General features: G+C 35.8%; 1 protein-coding gene across 1 annotated transcript in view; it reads left to right on the top strand.

The window, feature by feature from the left end:
* The window catches only part of ABCD3 (ATP binding cassette subfamily D member 3), an 80,199-nt gene extending 62,743 nt beyond the window's left edge, over positions 1-17,456 (top strand). The window contains exons 17-23 of the mRNA XM_069478235.1: positions 2,455-2,532; positions 2,644-2,709; positions 2,801-2,890; positions 3,300-3,419; positions 9,419-9,523; positions 13,062-13,118; positions 15,344-17,456. Coding sequence (XP_069334336.1) covers positions 2,455-2,532; positions 2,644-2,709; positions 2,801-2,890; positions 3,300-3,419; positions 9,419-9,523; positions 13,062-13,118; positions 15,344-15,421 — 594 coding nt within the window. The 3' untranslated portion in view covers positions 15,422-17,456. The remainder of the gene's footprint in view (positions 1-2,454; positions 2,533-2,643; positions 2,710-2,800; positions 2,891-3,299; positions 3,420-9,418; positions 9,524-13,061; positions 13,119-15,343) is intronic.
* Positions 17,457-17,699: the final 243 nt, after the last annotated feature.

Here is a 17,699-nt window from a genome sequence, read left to right on the forward strand (position 1 = left end):
GAAATATGTTCAGAAAGAAGTCCATCAAATGATTCTTTAAAATAATTTCTCAGAAAAATTTCATTCATCTGGAAAAGTCATTTATTATAGAATAGCTCATTCTCTAATGATAATGTGCATAAGTTGTGGTATTTTATTACAGATCAACTATGTGTTAGGCTAGCTCATTTTTTAAAAAATTTTAAAAACTGTGATAAAAATATTTATAACATAAAAATTAGCCTTTTTAACCATTTTTAAGTGCAGTTCAGTGGCATTAAGTACATTTACAATGTTATGCAACCATTACCACTGTCCATTTCCAGAACTTTTTTATCTTCCCAAATAAAAACTTTGTACCTGTTAAATAATAGCTCCCCCCACCCCCTTCCTTCCTCTCCCCAACCCCTGAGAACCTCTTAATTCTTTCTGTCTCTGAATTTGACTACTCCAGGTATCTCATTTAAGTGGAATCATACAATATTTGCCCTTTTGTGTCTAGCTTATTTCACTTAGCACAATGTTTTCAGGGTTCTTCTATGTTGTAGCATGTATCAGAATTTCTTTCCTTTTTAAGATTGAATACTATTCTATTGTATGTATATACCACATTTTGCTTATCTATTCATCCTCTTGGGTTGCTTCCATCTTTTGGCTCTTGTAAATAATGCTGATGGCTCTCCATTTCATCACAGTAAAAGCCAAAGTTCTTTCAGTGGCTTACAATGCCTTGCAGGAATTGCCTGCCACTTCCCTATCCTATGTGGTCTGTTCCCATTTCCTACTATTCTTCCCTCCTCATTCTTCTCCAGGCAAATCAGCCTCCTTTCTGTTTTTTGAACAGGACAGGTACATTCCTGCCTCAGTACTTTTGGACTAGATTTTTGTGGATAAAGGTGGGGCTGGAACAATCTTCCTACAGATAAATCCTGATTTACTCCTTTTTTCAAAGTTTTGCCCAGTTGTCATTTTCAATGAGGTCTACTCTGACTACCTTAAAAATGCAGCTTCCCCCACCCACTCCTAAGTTTCCTTACCCTGATCTATTTATTTCTTCATACCACTTATTTTCTAACATTTAATTTGCTTATTTATTATGCATATTCCTTATTGTATGCCTGTCCCCACTAGAATGTAAACCGTTAAGGGCAAGGATTTTTTTTTTCATTAATGTAGCCTCATTGTGTAGCACAGAGCCTGACACACAATATTCATAAGTACTTACTGAATGAAATATTTATTGAAAGAACCTAAAGGCTAACCAGCTTAAAAAATTATCAAAGACAGATTACATAGCTACTAAAGTAACCCATATCTCTGTAATGTTTTCTTTCCTCTTGTGCTACATTGGTGTTTAATGTTGTATGCTAGAATTATAACAGATTTTCTGATCTTTTGTAGAGCTGATTATGGTCTCATAACACCATAAGCCTAGAACTTAACCACTCTTTGCATTTTCTCATTTATCTTTGTATTGTTGCAGAATAATTTAGTGGCACATGTAAATATTTAAAATGTACATATACTTTGATCCAACACTTCTAATTTCTAAAAATCTAATCTATAGAAACATTCTCAGTAGTGCTGAAGTTTACTTGCTGACTGGGAGGCTTATTGGAGTATATCTAAAGGAACAAAACAATATGTAGATGAGCTAAATATTTAACCGGGAGTGGGGGGTGTTTAACTAAATTATGACATATCCTACCGTGGAAGGTACTGCAGGCATTAAAGGAGAATCTGAATATATACTGACCTGAAAGACTGTCTGTGATATATTGTTAAATAATAACAGCAAGTTATAAAACAATCTATGTAGTACAATTCCTTTTTTTTTTTTTGACACAGAGTCTCTTTTGCCCTGGCTGGAGTGCCGTGGCATCAGTTTAGCTCACAGCAACCTCAAACTCCTGGGCTTAAGCAATCCTTCTGCCTCAGCCTCCCAAGTAGCTGGGACTACGGGCATGTGCCACCATGCCCAGCTAATTTTTTTCTGTATATATTTTTAGCTGTCCAAATCATTTCTGTCTATTTTTAGTAGAGACACGGTCTGACTCTTGCTCAGACTGTTCTTGAACTCCTGACCTCTAGTAGTCCTCCTGCCTCGGCCTCCCGGATTGCTAGGATTACAGGCATGAGCCACCGCACCTGGCCCCATTTTTTAAAAGAGACTGTGTGTACACATGTATTTATTGTTTTCAAGAATTCTCAGATTTTTTTAAACATTAGCTCTTCATATCTTAAGTTGATGATACCAATCAGTAATGATTTTTGAATGAAAAAATGCAACAGTAAAAATTGAAAGCAAACAAAAGTAAAACATCCCTTCACCATACCTCTTCATGGTTCTAACATCACATTTACTGACAAATATTTAATAGCTTATAATTAGCAAAGAGCTATTTGACTCTAAGGAAATGTTCATTGAGTATTTTTCTTTTGATCTAATTAATTCATAGACTAATTTTCTTTCAGGTTCGTTCTGGGGCCAATGTTCTAATTTGTGGTCCAAATGGCTGTGGAAAGAGTTCACTTTTCCGTGTTCTTGGTGAAGTAAGTACAAGTTGATCCCAAACCAAACTCAGAATTTTGCAGTCTTATTTTGTCATTCTGTCTGCCACATTGTGAATTTTACAATTACTCCTCCCTTCTCTCTTTTTAAAGTTATGGCCTCTTTTTGGAGGACGTCTAACTAAACCTGAGAGAGGAAAGTTATTTTATGTTCCTCAGGTAAGACCTAGTTTGGGTTATTTTGATTTAAAGATCTTTTTATTTATTTAAAAAAATTAACTTCTAATGACTTTTGCTCTGCCACTATCAGAGACCTTATATGACCCTTGGAACACTTCGAGACCAAGTGATATATCCAGATGGAAGAGAAGATCAGAAAAAGAAGGGAATATCTGACCAAGTAAGGGAATATTTATGTCCTAGGTCTATTGAAAATACTCCGTTAATCAGTTAAGTATTTTAAATGCCACGTAGTTTTATCCTAACCTGTAAAGCCTTCCAATACCATTAATTACAATTTGCCAAATTGAGGTAAGATGATAACCACTTTGCTTGAATATGAATCATTGAGTGTTTAACCTTATTGTTGCACTATTTGTTTTCTCTTTAATTATGTACACTGGTGTTACTCTCTAAGCTGCTAGGCATATTTTGGCAAGGTTAGTGTAGATAGAAGTGGAAAGGTTCAGGGCTTGTGCCACATTCTTTCGGAAGAGGTATTGGCAGTGCGATTATAGTCAGTCCAGTTTAAAAAATGAAGCATTTGAAATTGTTTATATTAAGCTTGGTTTTAATCATTTTGCTGAAAGGTACTGAAGGAATACTTAGACAATGTCCAATTGGGTCATATCCTTGAACGTGAAGGAGGCTGGGACAGTGTTCAGGATTGGATGGATGTATTCAGTGGTGGAGAAAAGCAAAGAATGGCAGTAAGTATACTCTGAAGACATTGCACAAAAATGCAACTGGTAAAGTCACTCTCAGAATCCAGCATTTTGATTACTTGAGACACAAAGTTTTATTTTATGTTTTTATTTAGCAATTGTTTCAGTATGGATTAGTCTAAATGATAATAGAAGTGCTTGAAAATGTTTAACTTGCATGTAAATTTGGAATTCTGAAAGATTTGTAAATATACTGCCAGTACCTGTGAAAGGAAAAGATGCAGATCCAATTATACACCATTAATCCATTTTTCAAAAAGTTGGGGGAAACTTTGTAACTTTTTGATCCTGGGATATATGGTAATCCCGGTTGGCTTACAAAATTTCTTTCAGTGTCTTTTCCTAATAGACATCTCTTTTGTTTCACTTGAGCTATTCTACCTGAAATAGCTGAAGGTATTAGAGATTATCCATTCTGATTTATCATCATTTTAGTCTTTGTTCTTGCCATTTCCCTCCATTATTCTGTGTAACATTGTTTCATGGCTCAGTGTCTACTACTCTTAGAGTTATTTTAGAATTCTTAAATTTTCCTAGTATAAAGAAGTATTTGAAAGGAACTATTTTAATTTTTGTCATGACCAAATTGATCCCAAACCAAAAATATATACTAAACACTACATACAAAGAGTGATACTTTGGGTACCCTGTTAAGAGAAGTAACTTTATAAAGAGTCTTTTTTTTTTTTTAAACTATTCATATCATAGTTTGAGTAGATCCAAAGGATTTTTTTTTCCCCCCAGAGTGTTGGCCTTATGGAAATTAGAGAAAACTTTAGCCAGAAGAAAGAAAGCAAAAGAAATGGCTTATGGCAGCATTTCTTATCCATTATCTTCAGGTTATATTTTACCTTTTTGTTGCCTCCTGCTCCCTGATTCTGCAGTTGTTTTTCCCAAAATCATAGCCACTCTGTATGAAGGTAATCATAACATAATATTGTTTTTTGCCTGGTTAGTGCTGTAACGTGAATTAATCTAGTGTGAAAAATGAATCATAAACAAAAGAGATATTAACTATACTCAAAATGGAAATTGGACTGAAGGAATGAAAATGTGAAATGACTAGGCATTCCCAGAGTCAATTTAGAAGAAGACTGTAGAAATAACTGTAAGTCAAGAAAACAAATTTAAATTTCTATACTATGACTTCAAAGAAATTGTAAGGATATGGTTCCCAAATGGACGCAATGGAAACTCAGAGAAAGAACAATAAATGTGCCTAACTAAGGAATTCTGTGTGTAGCATAAAGGTACAGAGGGGGTAATTTTTATTAGAAATTCAAGGGTGTGCCTAGAGCAACAGGAGGATATCTTGGAAGAGTAAGGAGGTGGGCGGAAGAATCCTGTAAAACCAGATGAACCATGATAGAGTTGTTTGGGAAATGGGGAAAGCTCACCCATGACACTGTTGCACATACAGTTGGAGCATGATCAAGCCATTGACAGGGATGTTCTGTATAGGCCAATGTTTGGGGAATTGAATGTGAAATTTAAAAGAGGGCCTATTGTTTTGTTTCAGAGTGGGAGGAAGAGAAGGCTAATGTAACAAATATTAACATTGGTGCATTTGGATAAAGATGGTATATATGTGGTCATTTTATTCTTTCATTATTTTGGTAGGATTGAAAATTGTCAAAGTAAAAAGTTGGGGGAAAAGTACACATAATTTTTAGGAAGAAGAGACTTGAAATGCCTAATCAATTAAAACAATGAATCTGTAGGAGTGAGAGTTGGTGTAAAACAAATGAACTGAAAGATCCCTTGGGTAAGAAAGGTCAAGATTTGAATTTGGCACATGAGAGGAACTGGAATAATGCTGTTGAACAAAGAGAGGTTCAGTGAACAGATTTTTAAGTCCCTTTTAAAAGTCTCTTGAAAAAAGTCAGCATAAATATAAGGAAATAAGATTATTAATCCATTATTTTAACAGTGAAAAAAATTAAATGGTATAGTTTCTGCAGTATTAACAGAGAATCTCCTCTGTGCATGGCCCTGTGCTAGGTGCTTCCCTTTATAATCTAGGTAGGGGTTCCAAATAGTCACCGTAATGCCAGGCAGCCTTCAGTCATAGCTACAAGGAAGGTGCACTGGGATAATGATGAGGGAAAGATTGGTTTCAGATGGCAGATCCTTTTTAATCTTCCCAACAGCCCTGGAAAGTCAGGTACAGACAAGGAACAACATGGAGAGCTTAAGCAGCTTCCTAATACCATACAGCTGCTGAGTGGTAGAGCTGAGATCCAAGTGCAGGGGTGTCTGACACCAGAGCTCTTGCTCTGAACCAGTACTTACATTGCCTTCAATTTGTAGGTGGTTGTCTTCCCAGTTCTCCTCTCTTTATCCTTTGAAGCGTCCAGTGACATTTCCTTTATTTCCATTGCACTCATTTAGGCCCAGCCATCATCAGCCGGGATTGCTCCAGCTAATATTATAAGTTGGAATATCTTATTCTCTGACCAAAAGTTATCTTTTCCATTCTATTATTCTTGTTCTTCCATTTTAGTAACAAGTTTTCTTATTCTGAATTATGAAAAAGTATGTATGATAGAAGAGTTGGAATATTTATAAAAGTATGAAGGAGTCCAAACCCCTTTACCAGAGATACCACTGGTAGAAAATGTTTAGTGTTTTTAAAAAATCTGTTCTTACAAATCTTTTTCTTTTACCTCAAATTGATAACTATTCCCCTTCTTCAAACTCTCTGAGATTCCTAGAATATTGATTCCTCCCTTTTCTTACAATGGATCACTCCCCTTCTAACTCTGCCTCCTTTCCTGCCCAGTACAGACCACATGATCCAGGGCCTGGCACATAGGAGATGATTCAGGATATATTTCTTGAAGGAAAAAACAAGTGATCCCTTTCTCTTAACTTCCTTTCCCACTTTTTGTTTCATCATATTACCTAAACCCCAACCCAAGAACAATTGTTTGCCTTGGTATTTCTCTACCCAGGCTTCATAGCACAGCTGAAAGAAAATCAAACAATGATATCTGTATGGATCAGTGCTACAAAGCCTTCATGGTTTCCCATCCTAGAGGGGCTCACAGCATGTCTTGGCAATCACTTTACTTACTTTTACCTCTGTCTCTCATTCTTCATAATAATCATTTAAAAACTACCAATCTTAGGTTCTCTACATCGTTATTTACCCTACCACACTTGACAGAATAACCTACCTTCTACTTTTTAAAGAAGAAAGGGTATTATTTCAGTTAGATAATTTTTATCGATTGCTTAATAGAGGGTAGAAAATATGCCAAGCACTTTACAAGTTACCTCACTTAGTCCTCACAACAGTCTTGTGACATAAGAACTGTGACTGCCCCATTTTACAGTGGAAATTGAACTTTAACGCAGTTAAGTAGCTTGCCAAGCAAAGACAGCCAGTTAAACCTAGGGAGGAGGCTTGTCAAGCTCAGGAACACTATACAACTCCAGTGTTCATATACTTATTCACCTGACAACTTTCTTCTATTGTGGCATCAAGTAGCCAACAGCAAAGTGGGGGAGAGAGACACATGATGAGAAAATGCCCATGCAGTGTGGCAAGTGTGGCAGTGAAGGCTTATAGAGTCCTGTGGGAGCACAGAGGTGTGGCGTTTGTGGAATGCCTTCACATAACCTCTCCTCTTCATTAACTTCACACTGGTCTGTCCTGACCTCCCTGCTTCCACTGCGCGTGGGGGGATATGTCACCCTTCCTCTCCAGAAAGGCTAATGCCTCCACCTGTGTTTTATGGGCCCTCCCTCTCTGACTTCATCACATCCCTTTCCTTCCGGTATGCACCCTCCCCCAACCCCCCCCCCCCCCCACACTTCATCTCTTCTAGTCCTTCTCTTTCAGAAAGACATTTTCAGATCTCTCTGATCTACAAAGCAAGCTCTGCCTTACCCAAAAGTCTCCTGTGGTCTGTACCTTTCATTTTCTGCGCAGTTTAATTTCTTGATAGGCTATACTTACTGCTTCCCCTTCCTCCCCTCAGACAAATAGATATAAACTCCAAGAAAGCTGTTTGTTTGTTTTATTCATTTATCAGCTGTTTGCATGTTAGCCATGTATGTGTTGAGTATACAGTAGCAATTAAAACAGAGTCTGTACTTTTGTGAATCTTATAGCCTACATAGGTAGACAAAGAAAGACAAACACACAATTCATAATATGTGCAGTGTTGCAGGCATTTTACAGAAAGGATCTACTTTTGGTCCTACTTTGGTTAGGGACCAGGGTAGGTTTGTCTGAGAAGGTGACATTAAGCAGAGATTTGAAAGACAAAAGAAGTAGAGTAAGGCATTTGAGACATGAGGAAAGAATGACTCCTGCTAAGCCCCTAAAGCCTAAGACACCTTGTTCCTAGCAGTTGAGAGGAGCCAGTGTTGGCTAGAACATTGAGGTTAGACAGTGAGTAGGAATAAGATTGTGCCAGGCCTTGTTGGCCAGAATCAGGAGTTTGAATTTTATTCTAAGCGAAATGGGAAGTTGTTGAAGGGTTTTAAGCCAAAGAGTGAAGTTCTCTGATGCACATGTCTGATGAGAGATTCTCTCTGGTTACATGGAGAGTGGAGTGGAGAGGAGCAAAAGAGGAGGTCGGAAGCTGTGTGTAGACATTAGAGCAGGAGATGAGTGTGCTCAGGACTAAGTGCATGTTGGTGGAGGTGAGGAAAAGTGAGTAGACTTTAAACTCCACATGACTTACTTGAATGGACTTTTTAGTCCATTGTAAAAATGGGGGCAGGGTGGAAGGGAGGAGGAGAAGGGAAGGAGCAGGAGGACTCCTGGCTTTCCTGCTTGAGCAACTGTTTGATGGCGTTACTTTCTGAAATGTCCAAGATTACGGGAGGAATGGGTTTTGGGGGGGATATCTGGAAAATGCATTTGAGTTTTTGACTTTTAAAGTCTGAGAAGCTTGTGAGATTTCCAAGTAAAAAATCAAATAGGAATTTTTATATATCAATCTGGAAATTAGAAAAGTATGGGTGAGAGATACATTTTGGGAGTTTGTAGAATATAAATGATACTTGAAATTGTAAGATTGGTTGAGATCACTTAGATACGATATAGGGAAAAAGAGAAGAGGACCTAGGAGTTACCCCTGAGGAGCTTCCACATTTAATGTCAAGTGGGAAAGAAAGTGCTGGAAAAGAAACTGAGAAAGCATCCTAAGAAGTAGGAGGAAACTTAGGAGCATGGTTTCACTGTCGTTTCCCAAGGAGGGAGGGAGTGATCATCTGAGTAGAATGTTACAGAGAAGATAAATTGGGAAAGGAGAGAAAAGGGCCCCTTGATCTTACAACATAGAGATCCTTGTTGGGGGCAGATGGCAAATTGGAATATTTGTTAGACAAAGGATCAGAATAAACAATCCCTAGAAAATAAAATACATGTGAAAAATAAATATAGGAAAACATTCAGCATTCCTGATAATCTAAGAAATGTATGCTATGACAATCTTGGTGTTAATTTTTATTTATAAAATTAGCAAAGGCTTTAAAAATGAGCACACCAGTACTGAAAACAGGGATATAAAACAGGTATAATAAAAAATTATTGGTGGGAATATTAATTGATACCATTACTTAAGCAACAAAATGTTTAAAATAAAGACCTTTTGGCACCTTAGTCATCTACAGTCTGAATTCTAAAATTTGATTAAAATATATACCCTCTAATCTTGTTTGTTTAGTGAACTTTCTTTAATACTAGTTTGAAATTCCCATGTCTCATCAGTCTTAAAGTCTTTGTTTTACTCTGAACAATAAATATTTCCCATGAATTACATTTTCCTGTTTGTTCAAGATGACAGTAAAAACAATTATGTTTATTTATATTGCTTCTATTTCTGGGAAGTAGGTTTTTTGAGTTAGAATAATTTTTATACATTTGCTTGATAAGACTGTAAAAGCATATTTAAAGTAAGTTTATTTTAGTTTATTAATTTTAATTCTGCATGTGTTGTATTGAAAATTTTCTTTTTATACTTCAGATGGCAAGATTATTTTATCACAAACCCCAGTTTGCCATTTTGGATGAGTGCACAAGTGCTGTTAGCGTGGATGTGGAAGGCTACATTTATAATCATTGTCGAAAGGTAAGTGGCAGGTTCTCAGTGTGGGGGGCTGCGTCCCCCTGCCCAGCTTTCCCTCTGGCCAACCAAATATCTATCCAAAGAGAAGATTCCAAGTTATTAAATAACCAAATTTCTATCACCAGATTTCTTGCTTTAGTAAAGATTTTTAAACTGATAATTAGTAGGAATAAAAGGAAAAGAATTATAAATGCATTCTGTATATAATTTTTTTTAGCCATTTCTTAGATGTGAAATTATATTTTAATATATGGCCCATGTGGGGGGCTGCGTCCCCCTGCCCAGCTTTCCCTGTGGCCAACCAAATATCTATCCAAAGAGAAGATTCCAAGTTATTAAATAATCAAATTTCTATCACCAAATTTCTTGCTTTAGTAAAGATTTTTAAACTGATAATTAGTAGAAATAAAAGAAAAAGAATTATAAATGCATTCTGTATATAATTTTCTTTAGCCATTTCTTAGATATGAAATTATATTTTAATATATGGCCCATTACCTCATTAAATATACTCATAGTTAATAAACTGGTCTTTTTTTAATCCATTCTGTTAACTTTATCTAAACATCATTTTTTTTTAATCAAGAAAACTCAACAATAATTAGTTGGTAATTTTTAATTCATCATCTCTGGCCTGAGCATATTTTACCAAAGTTATTTTTAGTAGCCAAGACTGAGGCTGTCTACACCGGTTCCATTCTTTAAGTAGTTATTCATTAGTCTCAGTTTTTTTCTTTGAGGAATTGTTACCACCATCTGTACACTTGTTAGATTTTGAGAAAATGAGTTATATCCTGTTTTATAGTTTCTATGTAAGAAATGAGGTATAGAGGTATTTTAACATTTTATACGTGTTCTTTGGGAGTTTACAGTAAATATAGAAGGCCGTGTTGCATATATGTAGCATGAATTCCTATGATTCAAAGTGTGGTCATGCATCAGCAGCATCAGTCACCTGGGAGTTTGTTAGCAATGCGGAATCCAAGCGCTACTAAATCAGAATCTGCACTTTAACAAAATTCCCAGATGATTCGAATGTACATTAAAGTTTAAGAAGCACTGGTATAATGATTAAAGAATAAATTTGCTACATTCATTTTTGTAGGAAGAGTTTACTGATTTTATATCTTTAATGGCCTATTTCCTATTCTTGAAGCAGTTCTGGTAATATTTTTCATTCATTTGTCCATACTGGTTTTCAAATGTATAGGTATTAGAGATCTCTGTGGTATTCTCATATACATAAAACCATGTAGTCTGTATTTGATCAATGATTTAGTGGCTCTTGGCTGGTAATTTTGACCATGTGATTTTCTCTTAGGTTCTAGCTATAGGGTATAAATCCCCACCGAAGATTTTATAAATTCTATAAAACATAGGTTTCATTTAAAAGAAAAAAAAAAAGTTCAAATGGGGCCCTAGTGATAATTTAAATTAAATTACTGTGATAAATTTTAAGCATGTATATACATAAAATGAGATATGAACTCCTTAAGCTTAGAGCTCTTTTACAGCTACAAAACTAAATATAGATTTACGAATTAAATATAGGTAAAATGTAAACACAATTTTGAATTTGCAGCATTAAAGAGACCCATGATACTGTTATACTGAAACTAAACTAGTGTTTTGGAATTTTATTATGGAAAGATAGAATCTGTGGTCCACATCTTCTATTTTGAATTTTGCTTTTGAATTTTTACTCAAGTAATTCTAATATAAAGAATGCCCTTATTAAGTAGATATCTAATCCAATTATTATAGACTCATGAACAGAGAAATAATATCTGAAATGAGCTTTCAAAAATCAGAAAAGTACTGTACAGTTGAAATGTATGCTTCCTTAATACTGATAATATACTTATTATATTATGTAATTCCTTACTGATTTAAGAACCTTTTCACAAGGAAACCAAACTTATGACACATTAAGTTTTAAGTTATATCACTTTATGCAAGTAGAAGTATAAACACATATGTGGGTTAAATGTCATGGTAAAAATGATCCTGAATATACTTTTGCTGATTTTTAAAAAATTATCATCAAAACTAAAAAATTATGATGGAAATTTCCTGGCTCTCCTAAGTATGTATATGTCAGCTTTGTGATATCCATTTTGGGAAACAATGACCTAGACCAGGATTTCTCAGCCTTGGCACTATTGACATTTTGTCTAGATAATTCTTAGTTGGGGGGAGGGTGCTGTCTTGTGCATTGTAGGATATTTAGCAGCATCTCTGACCTCCACCCATTAGATACCAGCAGTGCTTTCAATTGTGACAACTAAAAATGTCTCCAGATATTGCCAAATGTACCCTGAGGCAGCGGTCCCCAACCTTTTTGGCACCACGGACCAGTTTCTTGGAAGACAATTTTTTCACGGGCCGGGGGCGGGGCGGGCGGGGGCGTGTAGTTTCAGGATGATTCCAGCAGATTATATTTATTGTTCAGTCAAACCTCCCTGCTAATAATAATCCTTATTTGCAACCGCTCCCCAGTGCTGCTAGCATCTCTGCCTCAGCTCCACCTCAGATCATCAGGCATTAGATTCTCGTAAAGAGCGCGCAGTCTAGATCCCTCACATGCGCAGCTTACCGTGGGGTTCTTGCTCCTTTGAGCGTCTAATGCCACCGCTGATCTGACAGGAGGCAGAGCTTATGCAGTGTTGTGAATGATGGGGAGTGGCTGTAAATACACATGAAGCTTTTTTCCGCTCCCCACCCACCGCTCACCTCCTGCTGTGCAGCCAGGCTCCTAACAGGCCACAGACTGGTAGTACTAGTTGTCGGCCAGGGGGTTGGGGACTGGGGACTGGGGACCACAGCCCTGAGGACAAAGTTACCCCACCCCCATCCCCAGTTGAGAACCACTGATCCAGAGCAACTGTAGTTGTGTCAGTGTTTTTCTGAAAATCTGAAATATAGATCTGTAAATCCTTATTCATAATCTGAAATCCAGAAAACTCTTAAAACCAAAAGATTTTAATAATTTTGTAGCAAGCTCACTGGATAACAAAACCTGGCCTGAACTAACGAAAGATACTTAAACTGTTTGTCTCAGTGTCAGTGTCCACATGGCAGCTGAAACAGTCATGTGTTTAAATCTGAATTCCAAGACACATTCTAAAACAAGAGTTTCCAATAGGGGGATCATGACCCTGTATTTGAGAAGCAAGTTGACTATAGACAGTTCTATACTGTAAATTTTTCCTGATTTTAACCTTTTGCTGTTTTTATCATCTATATGTTCTTTTCGTATATTTTTCACAGTAAAATAGGAAATATGCTAGGAGATATATTTTTTGCTCCAAACAAAATTATATACTTAATGCCAGTACCTATTAGTTTCTATTGTTTGGTTGACAGTCTGTATATTCCATTAGTATAAACATTTGGCATCGGTTGTAATTTTTTCTGTTTGACATTGATTTTTAATTATAGCCACTGACTACAGTCGTCTCGACAGCTTAAAATATATGGACTAGTTTAATCTGTGACTCTCTGTTATTAATATAAACCCAAATCATTTTCTTTGTATTAGGTCGGCATCACCCTCTTCACTGTGTCACATAGAAAATCTCTTTGGAAACACCATGAGGTTTGTGTTTCTTTCATTGAATGGTACAGTGAATGTTTATTATATTTAAATATGTGAATTCAGGTGAATATGGTTTTATTATAGATTTCATGGCATGTATTCTTTTATAAACATACACCCTAAGGAAAAAAAGTGATTTTGTTTTATAAAATAAAAGAATTTTCTTAAATATTGTAGTTGCTAGTTTTGAAAGCTACAATGTATATAAACAATTGCCAGTATGTATGAGAGATATTAAGAGAACCAGTTAATGGTTCTCCGGTTTCATAAGTGACTATTGTATAGCAACTGATTGAAATTTGCATAATCTTATCACAAACATAGCTAAATAAACTTTTTCTTATCCAGTAGTGACTGAGTGGAGAAAAGTCTTCAGAAAAATTAGATGGCAAAAAATTGAGGGGCATTTTTAGTAGAGGCCAGGACTGCGGGGGGAGATTGCCTAATGTCAGCTGTGTTTATCTTTGCACTGTAATACACAGGACTCATTAGGTAGTCACTATGATTTACAACGATCTTCTAGTGAGGTCTACATTGGTACAGATGTATTATTTATTCTGGGGCTCCAGCAGTGCCATTCACACTCTGGCAGTTCTTTTCAACTCTTAATGTAAAGTGCTCAAAACCTGAAAGTAACCCAAGTTTAATTTCCTTTATTTTCTTTCCTTCCTTCTTTCTTTCCCTCTTCCCTCTTTCCTTTCTTCTTTCTTTCTTTTTTTTTTTTTTTTCCTTCCTAAATGATACAAAAATGTTAGGTAAAAGAAAGGATTTGAGAAAAATTGGAACAATGGTAGGGGTATCTTTCCCCACAAAATATATACCTGATTAAGCACCTTTTTTGCCAGTTACTGGGCTAAGTGTCATGAGGGATGCAGATTATAGTTTTTACCCTCGAGAACCTTGTGGTTTAGACTATCACCTGATAGTCTACAGGTGATAAAATGAAGAGATGGGGTTTGAAGTCAGAAAGCCTGGGTTCAGGCATTGCTGTTTCTAGCCTCAATTTGCTTCCTTTATATAATGAAGTTACTGATCTTTGCCTGCCTACCTCTTGGATTACCAAGAGGATCAAAGAGGTAACCTATATGAAAGTGCTTCATAAAGGCCGGGCGCGGTGGCTCACGCCTGTAATCCTAGCACTCTGGGAGGCCGAGGCGGGTGGATCGCTCAAGGTCAGGAGTTCAAGACCAGCCTGAGCAAGAGTGAGACCCCGTCTCTACTAAAAATAGAAAGAAATTATATGGACAACTAAAATATATATATACAAAAAATTAGCCGGGCATGGTGGCGCGTGCCTGTAGTCCCAGCTACTCGGGAGGCTGAGGCAGTAGGATCGCTTAAGCCCAGGAGTTTGAGGTTGCTGTGAGCTAGGCTGACGCCACGGCACTCACTCTAGCCCGGGCAACAGAGTGAGACTCTGTCTCAAAAAAAATAAATAAATAAAAAAAAAAAAAAAAAAAAGAAAGTGCTTCATAAAATGTAATGAAATTCTGTATAGCTATGTGACTTTTAAGAACAGCTTTTATTATTTTATGGCATATTATAATTTGTCCAGTTTTCATGGTTAAACAGAAAATTGAGTAACTAGAAATCAAAGCAGCAGTTTCAAATATACCCAAGCCTTTGTGTTTTCTTAGAAGTTCATAAACATTATAGCCATAAGACACTGAAAGGACGTGGGTTTCACTTTTCCTCCTCTTTCGGGGGAATAAATAGACAAATAGCAAAATAATTATCAGGCCAGTCATCATGTGAAGGAGGGGGACACAAAGAACTGGAATGTTAGAGGCTAGAATAGCTAAGAAATAGCAATACAGAAAATGGAAAAGCAAAAATCTTTCTGTAAATAAAAAGCCATTAAGTAAAAACAGAAGGTTTTGTAACTGTTGTCCTAGGTGTCTTCAGAGGATAGGACATACAGGCACTTTGTATAGCTCTTTTTCCCATCTGCTAAACCAAAAGACAAATAAAAAGCCTTAACTTCGAAATTCCTAGCTGATCTAGGAAATCAGGCTAAAGAAAGTAATAAAGACTGTCCTATTTGAACAGTTTTGCATTTGGCATTGTTTACCATGCTGGGAGCTCAGATCCTTGGTGGTGGAGTTGGAGAAGCATTCTAATTTGTGGGATGCTTATAGATGTGATTCCCTTAAAATAATAAGGAAATCTTTTAGTTTTCATATATCTACTCATAATTACTGATTTTCCCCCCTTCTTTCCCATAGTACTATCTGCATATGGACGGCAGAGGCAATTATGAATTCAAACAGATAACAGAAGATACAGTTGAGTTTGGCTCTTAGAGGACTGTACCTACTTCAGTGAAATAATTACAAAATACACTTAGAAATACCAAGTACATTGTAAAATAAAGTTGAGCTTGTTTTTTTAAAAAACAAAGCAACAAATTAACTAAGTATAGAATAATTGAGAACAGGTTGTTAAAACATTTAATATTATATAGGATATTGCTAATTGTGTATATGTTGGTTTAATTATTAATATGTACTAAGAATGTCCTTATTCTTGTGGTTAAAAACCTGCCTAAATTAAATTGGGCTTAAATCAGTGTAACCTGATTCATCCTGGGATGTAAACCATTGGAAGTCAGCTAATTTGACTTTTATGGCTCTATCTTTTCCTTCAATGAAGAACCCTATTTAAAACTGGGGTCATCACTTGTCCTATTTTAACAAGATAGTTTTGAATTTCATTTTCTTGTGACCCATGATGGTGGGAAACAAACAAATCATAATGTATTATTAACACGTGTAACATCATTGCACAATAGCATTTATTACACAGTGGCAGATTCCTTTAGCTGCCACAGTTATACTCATTCCTGGTATATGTCTTGGAGTACATTTGACTCCAGGAAAGCCATTTGGATTTTCTTTAGTTAAATGATAAATATGCCCTTCTCAGTCTGCAGTATTGAGTTGTTTGAGGTGGTATAACAAAAGTGTATGTGCAGTCTTGCTTACAAGGGTGGTTACTACATGTCACACCTAATCATCCCAATGTTTGGGATATTAAAACACAAAGTCCTTACAGGTCAAGCTCAAGGTCATATGAGAGTTTTAGATTTTTTTAAAGAATTGGATAGATTTGTGTGTGTTAGAAGCCCATTCATTAGAAGTGTGGTGGTTATGTGGTGTTAAACTCCAGATGAGCCATAGGAATGCACTACATGGAGTAATGCACTGAGTATGCAATGCTATCACTGTCTTTGACTGTGATTTTATGTCTAAAAATATGTTATAGAATTATGTACGTGGGTGAATTATGTTTCCCAGGCACTGGTTTATCTCTGTGAATCTTGAATAACTTTTTAATATTTGGATTATGATGTTGAACTATCCTAAGAGAAGATGATTTCAGCTTACCAAACCACCGTTAATGACTACATGTATTATTTTGCACAGGGAGAAATGAAATAGTATAATCAATAAGCTAAATATGAAATCAGTTTTATCAAACTCGGGTTTAGAAAGGGGCATTTTGTATTCTTGTTTCTGCGTAACTGGTTTTGTTTTTTGCAGAATTAACTATAACAATCATCGGCTACCAAAATAAATTTGATATACTGATCCATAATACGTAACATTCGATTTTTACCACTTATATTTAGCAAACTTGTATACTTATTTTCTGTTCAGATTAAAAAAAGTCAGATATCCTATACAACTTTTGCTTGTTATTTTTTAATTCTGGTATCTAAATACTGAGTAGTTCATATATAATTCAGTCTTGACTTGAAAACATACATAGTTTCGTCTTGACTTGAAAAACACAAAAATAAATTAAATTCGCAAAACACTTTTAGCACCCAATGTCAAATGTGGTTTTTAATTGAATGAATTTCTCTTTTAGAAAAGTTCAATAAAATCTTCAGTGTACCTGAAAAATGCTACCAAATAGCCAGGAACCTCAAAAGATATTATCAATCTTGGGAAAGATTTTGAGGTATGGGGAAATCTCAGATTTTCAGATTTCTGGGTTACCCTAAACCTACTAATAGAAGTATTCTCCTAGCTGCCTTCTAATTGCTTTTGTAATGGGTTCTTGCCATCAAAAAACCCAATTTGGGCTTCAAAAATATTTTTTTCTTCCTTTTTTATTTAACAAATATTAAAGTGCCTCACTGTTTGAGGCATAGAGGAAGATCCTTGGGGAGAACCACAGTGTACAGTAACATAATGACAGTTCTAAGAAGGCCTACAATAAAGAAATCCAGTGTCTCTAAAACATGGCTGTCCATAGACCATCTTTTTCTATATAGTTCCTGTTAACATCTTCCACCAATTACATTGTTAAGTGGTGGCAGTTTAATATGAAGAATAAACCAAAGAATAAGAACTTTCATCCATGAGCAACACACTGCATCCCAGATATATCACTCTGTATTTTAATACCAAGTTTCTACTTTTTATATAATGAGAAAATAGGTATGTAAACAACCTTGGTAGTGTGCTGTGCATTAAATGAATAAAATGTGTTTAGGGTTTACACTTTCCCCCCCTCTTTTAATGATTAACATTTGGCTTAAAACTGTTGATATTACAGCATCTGTCATTTCCT

This window comes from Eulemur rufifrons, chromosome 8 (assembly GCF_041146395.1).
Source record: "Eulemur rufifrons isolate Redbay chromosome 8, OSU_ERuf_1, whole genome shotgun sequence".
Classification (NCBI taxonomy): Eukaryota; Metazoa; Chordata; class Mammalia; order Primates; family Lemuridae; genus Eulemur; species Eulemur rufifrons.